Here is an 8,024-nt window from a genome sequence, read left to right on the forward strand (position 1 = left end):
CTCCCTTCCCTTTCCTTTCCTTTCCTTTTCCTTTCTCTTCTCTTGGAGACAGGGTTTCTTTGTGTAGCCCTGGCTGTCCTGGAACTCACTCTATAGGCCAGGCTAGCCTCAAACTCAAAGATTCACTTTTCTCTGCCTCCTGAGTGCTAGTATTAAAGGTGTTCACCAACCCCATCCCCGCTGCACATGCATGCACACATACATGTATGCACACATACATGTATGCACACATACATGGGTACACATGTATATCTGGGTACATCAGCATGTGCATGTGTGTGGAGGCCAGAAAAGAACCTCAGATGTTGTTCAAGGACCTCCCTCTTTGTTTTGAGACAGAGTTTCTCAATGACCTGGACCTTACCAAGTAGGCAAGGCTGGCTGGACGGTCCTTGGGATCTGCCCATCTCCTGCTCCCCAGAGATGCGGTTAAAAGTATATATGGCAGCGATGGAGAGATGCCTCAGAGGTTCAGAGCACAGGCCGTCCTGACAGCAGACCCAGGTTCAGTTTTCTGTACCCCACAGCGGCTCACGACTATCCCTAAGCGTGTTTGAGCTGCTTTCTGTGAGTTCTGGGGCAGTGACTCAGGTCATGTGGAAGAGCACACACTCTTAACCAGAGTCACCTCTAGGCAAATAAACAAAGGCAAAATAATCATACAGGTAAAATAGAATAAATTAATCTTTAAAAAATTAAATAAATAAAATGTTAAGATTTTTTGTTTGTTTGTTTTTTCGAGACAGGGTTTCTCTGTGTAGCCCTGGCTGTCCTGGAACTCACTCTGTAGACCAGGCTGGCCTCGAACTCAGAAATCTGCCTGCCTCTGCCTCCCAAGTGCTGTGATCAAAGGCGTGCGCCACCACCGCGTGGCTAAGATTTTTTTTTAAACAAAAACCCAAGGCTATATGTCACTGTGCCTGGCCTCTTTCTTTCTCTCTTCCTTCCCTCCCTTCTTCCCTCCCTCCTTCCTTCCCTCCCTCCCTCCTTCCTTCCTCCCTTCCTTTCTCACTCTCTCTCTCTCTCTTTTTCTTTTTAAACATAGGTTCTGGGGATTGAATTCAGGTCCCTCCCTGACTTTACTGACTGAGTCTCAGCTTGCCAGAGTTTTACAAACACTGTCCTGTTTAACCCACACAAGTGTGGAGAATGGTAGACTGGTTCCAGTTTCTGACTGAAAATAATTCTCTACAGTTACTCCACTTACCCAAGGTCACCTGACTAGCTAGTGAGTGGGTTAGGTGCATTTCCAACCTCAGCCTGGCTTGAAGTTCCTGCTGCAGCAACCCCCACAACTGTGGGGCCACATGCTAATGTCTAGAGGCATGTGGCACCCCAGCACAGGGGGAGGGGAGTAGATGTTTAGGTCTAGTCCAAAATGTAATCAGAAACACAGTGGATCTATTAAAGGTGAACAGATTAGCCAGTGTGGCAGCCTCAGCCTGGGGAGGCTTCAGGCTGCCCAGCAAGAGGCCTGCAAGGCCTGGCTCCATTGGTGAGACCCCGTCCACCCCTGCCTCTTCCAAAAAGCACATGAATTGCAAAATATAAATTTTGTTGCAAGGACTTCTATAAAAAGAAGGGTAATCTTCCTCAATGCAGGAAATAACAGAAAATCCGAGGGTCCTCTTGTGGAGAGTCCCAGCTTGTATTTGGCCACCCTGGTGTCTTCTGACCATTTCTCACACAAAGAATAGGATTTGGGGATTTCTTCCTTTCTGCTTTATCCCTTGTGACCTTAGTCCTTTGGTGGAGATGTGTTCCTAGAGAGGGGCAAAATCAGGTCAGGGTGAGGGGAGAGGAAGAGGAAGGGAAAGAGGATGAGAGAGACAGATAAAGAGGGAGGTGGGAGACAGTCACTCGGCTAGGGGACAGGGAGGAAGTATTGGAGGGGTAACGGTGCTGCTGCATGTGTATGTGTTTAGGAAGCAAGGAAGGCCTGGGCATTGGGTCATCTGCACAGAGGTTTTCCAGAACCTGCTTCCCCTCCAGGTTATGCCCATTGCGGAGAGAGCGGACAGCCTCCTATTGACCCCTCACTAGATCCTGGATAAGGCCCTAGGCAGGGTGGCACTGGGTCACTGGGGCTAAGGGTTGGCAGCCTGTAGCACTTTTCCTGTGCTTCTCTCAAAGGCTTCATGCACGGTTCTATGAGCTGGCTCCCAACCTCGTCCCGATGGACTACAGGAAGAGTCCCATCGTCCATGTGCCCATGAGCCTCATCATTCAGATGCCAGAGCTCCGGGTAGGTGAGAGGCTGCTGCTGGTGGGTTGGAGCATGGGGAATCCATATCTAGGCAGGGAGTACCCAGATCCAGACTGCAACCTGCCTCCAGCCACTGTGAATGTGTTGCCCTGGATGGACCACTGAAGTTCTCTGGGTCTCAGTTTCCCAGTATACATGTTGCATGGGTGAGTTATGGGAGGGTGGGGCTTGGTAGGTGTCCTGGGGATTTGTGACTGCCCACTGACCAGCCAGTGGCCTTTGTCCACCTACATGTCCCTATGTGGAATAGCCTGGGCTGTACTCAGCAAGCCTTGGTCTGTTCTTTTAGATAATTTTTCTTTCTTTCCCTGTCTGATCATGGATTCTTGGTCATCTCTAATGACATATCTCAGACTCAAACTTCCTGGGTGTCTTTTTAGAACATTCATTTGGATTTGGGCTATGTGAGGTAGGCTCAACCAGCTCCCAGTAAGGCTGTTGTGTGGGTCCTTAGGCCACCTACACATGGAAAGTTTCTTGAGTTCTTCAACATGGGCTATAGAAAGCATTGGGCACAATTCCACATTGCAGTGGGACTTGGGCAGGCCTGGGATGTATGGCTTACAGTATGGTAAGAGCTACACGGCATCACCTTGGGCCTGCATCTTGACTCTGTTCTGAGAGATGCCAAGCACAGGCATAGCCCTAGAAATCACTGCCTGTCTTCAAGGGAATGGGAGACCAGGCTGAGTGGCATAGAGAATGTGAGGCACTGCAGGGTCTTTGTCTCCAGGTCCCTGGGGCTGACTCAGGCTGAGCAGCTGTGATGGAAGGAATCTGGGTCCTGGAGACTTTGGCATCACTGGAAGGAACAGAGGTGGGGGCTGGGAATGAGAACAAATGGGCTATGTGGCTGGAGGCATCAGAACCACCTCTTGTTGCTTGTGTTGGTCCAGTTACTTGACATCTTGGGCCTCACGTCCACTTCTCACCTGTCTGGCCTGGATTAGCCTGCACTCAAGGCTTCTTGGAGCAGTTGTCTTCTTTTGCCAGGGACACAGCCCAGTAGGTAGAAGAAAGAGACTGTGTATGTGCCTCTGAAAAATGAGACAGTTGGCATGCAGGCCTTCTCGGCTTGCTGCACTCATGTACGAATCCTGTGAAGCATGAGAACATGCCTGCTGAACCAGGCCCCATATCAGTGCCTTACACGTCTAACTTGGAAACTCCTCCAGTAACCTGTTAAGTAGCTCTGATTATTGCCTCTCTGGAGGCCACACATACAGGCTGTCACAGGCTGCCCTCAGACCGGCCTGAGACCCTTGCCTTACCTACCCAAAGTGATGACTATGCTTTTCTTTAGGAGAATCCCTTCAAGGAGAGGATTGTGGAGGCTTTCTCTGAGGATGGTGAGGGGAACCTCACCTTCAATGACTTTGTGGACATGTTCTCTGTGCTCTGTGAGTCGGCGCCTCGGGAGCTCAAGGCGAACTATGCCTTCAAGATTTATGGTAAGGGAGGGCCGGCAGCAGGGCAGAACTGCACCGCTGAAAGTAGCTGTGGGCCATTGCACCATCAAGTTATTGCTGGGTACACTCAGGGTACCTTTGGGGAATGCCTGCCTTGAGCGTGGAAATCATGCAGGAGGCACATCTTCAGAAAGAGGGAGAGACTCACCCACTCTGAGGGGGAAATTAAAGTAAGGAATATGGTGTCAGGGACTAGAGGACCAGGGGAGATTAGTCCCTTGGGACAATGGGACAGGCACCCCACAGAATGTACAGCAAGGCTTGCCAATATGAGGAAGTTTTGGGATGTGGCGGGAGGGATCAGTATAGAGAACGAGGCTGTGAGGAGTTTGGGCCCACAGAGTTCAGACAGGGAAGGGCAGGCAGGGAAGGGCAATTGTGTTCTAGAAAGATCCCTGGGAAACTTTAATATGTGAACTAGAAAAGTCAGGCTAAATCTAGGCCCAGACTTCTTGAGACAGGATGATGAGCCAGGTAGAGAGGGAAACCCTGAAGATTGCCCCTCACAGGCCAGAGATAAGGTTATCCCATTTCTCCAGCCTGCTGACACACTGACCACTAGAGGGCGCTGAGCACACCCAATTCCCCTATAGCTAAATGGAGACTACCACACAGCTTGCTCGCTGTGCCTTGAACTTTTACTGGACAATACGAAAAGACTATAAACCTTCCCGCACCTTTGAGAAGTTGGTGGATGTTAAAGCATTGGGTCCATCAAGGGCTGTCTGTTAATTTTGTGCTAGCATGTTTGTTTCAAAGGACTTTGGTTTAGATACATAGTGCAATACATGGTGTTTGCATATGAGAAAGCAGACCCTGCCTGTCCACCCTCCATAAATGTAGCTTTGAAAATTGCACCCATGATCCTTCAGCCTAGGACCCAAGAGTGCTGCCCCTGGGAAAGACTGTTGTCTTCCTACAAGATGAAAGTGCAGAGCACATGGAGGTCTCAGCTTTTTACTGTTAAATTGGCCTAGGCTCTATCCAGCCCACTAGCCAGACAGCAGATCTTTTCATAGAACCTTCTGCAGACCGTTCAGGAGCAGAGATAAATCCCACCTCATGCCCACCATGGAGGCCCTCACAGGCAAGGCCAGAGGTGAGCAGCTCAGGTTACACCAAAGGGCTTCTGCTCTAGTTCAGGCCACAGTTGTGACCTCTGGGAGGTCCTTGTCCTCTCCGGCCCACCTTTTTTGCCTCCTGTAGAGTTCAGGTGTGGTTTACACAAATCAGCAAGAGTGGCTCTGGTCTTTGTCAATACCGTTTATGCCAGCCTGGTGGGCAGTTAGACAGTCTATCTAGAAAATGATGCTTGAGGAAACCTGAAGGCCAAGTGGGTATTGGTCAGGAAGGCATCAGAGGCATGGGAAACCAAGTGCACAGAGCCTGCACATGGCCCAGCCCACGGGCCACCGTGTCATGCTCTGGGGATAGTGGGAGTGCCTTTTGCCCAGGACACCCAACAGTGCCCCTACTCTGTGCACAAAGGCCTTTCCTGTTTTGGCCTCTCTCTAGGGTGATCCTGTATCTCTTGATTTATGATTTTTTTAATTGACAGATTAAGTAGTGCATGATGACCACATATGATATGCATATGTATTAATTATGTATGTATGTAGGCCTACCAGGGGTGATGAGGTGCCATTAAGAAAATGTGGGTTTCAGAGTTAAATAGACGTAGTCAGAATCCTAGCTCCACCTCTAATTGGATCTCCAACTTGGACTCATGCACTGGCCTTTCTGGGTTCTGTCTTCTTTGGCTCTGGGAGTCCAGTGTGGGGTGAGGCCAGGAAGACTCCAGCTTGAGTGGGATGTTCTCAGAGAGTTTGTATTTGGAACTGCTTGGGCTGTAGCTGTATATACCTTCATTGTGGGGGTTTGTGAATCCCTCAAATGTTAATTTGTTGCCTGTGGATGTTTAAGATATACCTTGTGTGTGAGCTTCTTGGTTCCCTTCAGTGGGGACAAGGACCCCAGTGCTCTCTGAGTTCATAGGGATACTTTGGGGAGTCCAGAGGCTGGTAGAGAGATCAGTTTGACCAGCTGAGGAAGGAGTAATACTGGACAGGACACCTCTGTCCTCGAAGCCCCTGGAGGGACTCAGCCCTCTTCTGACCATCTCCTTTCCTCCCACCTAACCTCACAGACTTCAACACTGACAATTTCATCTGTAAGGAAGACTTAGAGCTCACGCTGGCCCGGCTCACCAAGTCAGAGCTGGATGAGGATGAGGTAGTGCTTGTGTGTGACAAAGTCATTGAAGAAGCTGACCTGGACGGCGATGGCAAGCTGGGCTTTGCTGACTTTGAGGACATGATCGCCAAGGCCCCTGATTTTCTCAGGTACTGTTACCCCAGGAACTGGGCTTGGGTGGATAGGCTAGAACATTAGGGTCACAACTGGTCTCATGGGATCTCCACAGGCAATGATATAAGCAGCCCTGAAGTGTCTGGTCAAGTCCCAGCTTCCGAGATGCATGCCTGGCTCTTATATAACTATTCCTATCAAGAGAGGGATCAAGATCTTCTGTGGTGCACAGAAGGGACAGAGACTCTTGGGGGAGGGAGGGAGGGAGGGGTGGTCTAGACCTTCAGTGTGGGAAGCTGAAAAGTGGCCAGCTGCTCCTTCTTAGCCTCCTGTGATTACCTCTGTGCAGCTTTCCTTATGGAGATGACCGGGTTAGGTTAGCTTTCCCCGCAGAGCCTTCTGCCCGCCCCCAGCCTCTCACCCTCTCTGTGCTGTCTCTCTTTACAGCACTTTTCACATCCGAATCTGAGGACACGGCCCAGGCTGTGGGGCCTAGAGCTCCATCCTCGGGCCTGCCGTCTGTGCAGGTATGGTTTCCAAGTGCTCCAGGAAAGGAGCTGTGGCCTCTCGGGTTCTCACACATGGACATTTCCTGTGGCCCTTTCAGCAAAAAAAAGAAAAAGAAAAAAAGAAAGAAAGAAAGAAAGAAAGAGAGAAAGAAAGGAAGGAAGAAAGAGAGAAAGAAAGAAAAAACCTAACTGCAACGGGGTGTGAAGAGCAGCAGTCCCTTCCCTGGGCCCCCAGTGGTCTACCCTCAAGATCTGCAGTCCCCTGTGGGCCCTCTCACCCACCTCCTTGCCCAGTTCTTTCTCACCTAGGAGGGGAAGGTGGAAAAACCCAGCAGGAGGGGTGAGGGTGGATTTATCCATGTGCTGGACAGACACCCAAGTCACCCAGGGATAAGTGCAAAAAAACAAAGAAAACAGAAAACAGAGCCTGGGGTTTTAATAAGCTATGCAATCTTTTACCAAAGCCAAGGCTGGGCTGTAACCCCTCCCACACCCCCTCCCCCATACTTCCCCAGTGGGAAGCTGTATAAGCAGTTAGGTACAAAGGGCTCCGCCCCTGTGTCTTGAACACAACTCCACCCCACCTCCCCGATGACATGGTATCACTGATGTGTGCTGACCTCAGATTTGTGAACTCCTAGAAATAAAGCACTTTTGTGTCCTGCACTCTCCGTGTCTGTCAGCATTAGGAGTCTTCGGTGGCACTCTTTCAGGCAGTCCCTTTCAAGCATTGCCCTCTGTGGCAGATGCTATCATTGGCTTCAGGATGTTGAGTGAGGACTGTCTCCATTTCCCTAGTCATCCATTTGTCTACCAACTGTCGTTAGGCTCAGGGTTTTCCTGCTACTCTTAAACCTTTCACCACCACCTCTAGTCGATAGGGACTGGTAGAGCACGGAGGGAAAAGCACATTAACCAACTATTTACCAAGCAGTGGCTTTCCCCACTGTGTGCACTGAGCCAGTTCTGCCCAGGGCCTGGGTGGAGGCGGTGAGGAGGAGACTGTGGTCTTGGTTCCTGCCTCCTGCTTGCAGAGATAGGGTAGAGAGAAGACAGCAGGCCAGTTGCTCACCCTATGGATTTGGGGGACACATGGGTGAAGGGGAGCATTACAAAACAGGAACAATCCCTGGAAAAGCCAGCTTGGTCAAGGGAACTGCTGGAGCAAGAATATCCTACTCCAAAACTGGTGACTGGGCAAAGCCTGACTCCCAAAAGTCTCTGGAGGTGACATCACCAGGTTATGGTGGGTTGTCTAGAGGTGACATCACCTGGTCATGGTAGGTTGTCTAGAGGTGACATCACCAGGTCATGGTGGGTTGTCTAGAGGTGACATCACCAGGTTATGGTGGGTTGTCTAGAGGTGACATCACATCACCAGGTCATGGTGGGTTGCCTGGGAGGAATCTGAGTTTCTCTAAAGATCAGGACTGGAGACAGAGGGTATGTAGGGGTGACCTGCTCAGATAAGCA

General features: G+C 50.3%; 1 protein-coding gene across 6 annotated transcripts in view; it reads left to right on the plus strand.

The window, feature by feature from the left end:
- The window catches only part of Cib2 (calcium and integrin binding family member 2), a 16,782-nt gene extending 9,565 nt beyond the window's left edge, over nucleotides 1-7,217 (plus strand). For all 6 annotated transcript variants that reach the window (XM_028783320.1, XM_028783321.1, XM_028783324.1 and 3 more), the window contains 4 exons: nucleotides 2,134-2,245; nucleotides 3,570-3,717; nucleotides 5,882-6,077; nucleotides 6,490-7,217. In XM_028783320.1, coding sequence (XP_028639153.1) covers nucleotides 2,134-2,245; nucleotides 3,570-3,717; nucleotides 5,882-6,077; nucleotides 6,490-6,511 — 478 coding nt within the window. In that variant the 3' untranslated portion in view covers nucleotides 6,512-7,217. The remainder of the gene's footprint in view (nucleotides 1-2,133; nucleotides 2,246-3,569; nucleotides 3,718-5,881; nucleotides 6,078-6,489) is intronic.
- The last annotated feature ends 807 nt before the right edge of the window (nucleotides 7,218-8,024 follow it).

Source organism: Grammomys surdaster, unplaced genomic scaffold, assembly GCF_004785775.1.
Source record: "Grammomys surdaster isolate TR1022 unplaced genomic scaffold, NIH_TR_1.0 1057, whole genome shotgun sequence".
Lineage (NCBI taxonomy): Eukaryota > Metazoa > Chordata > Mammalia > Rodentia > Muridae > Grammomys > Grammomys surdaster.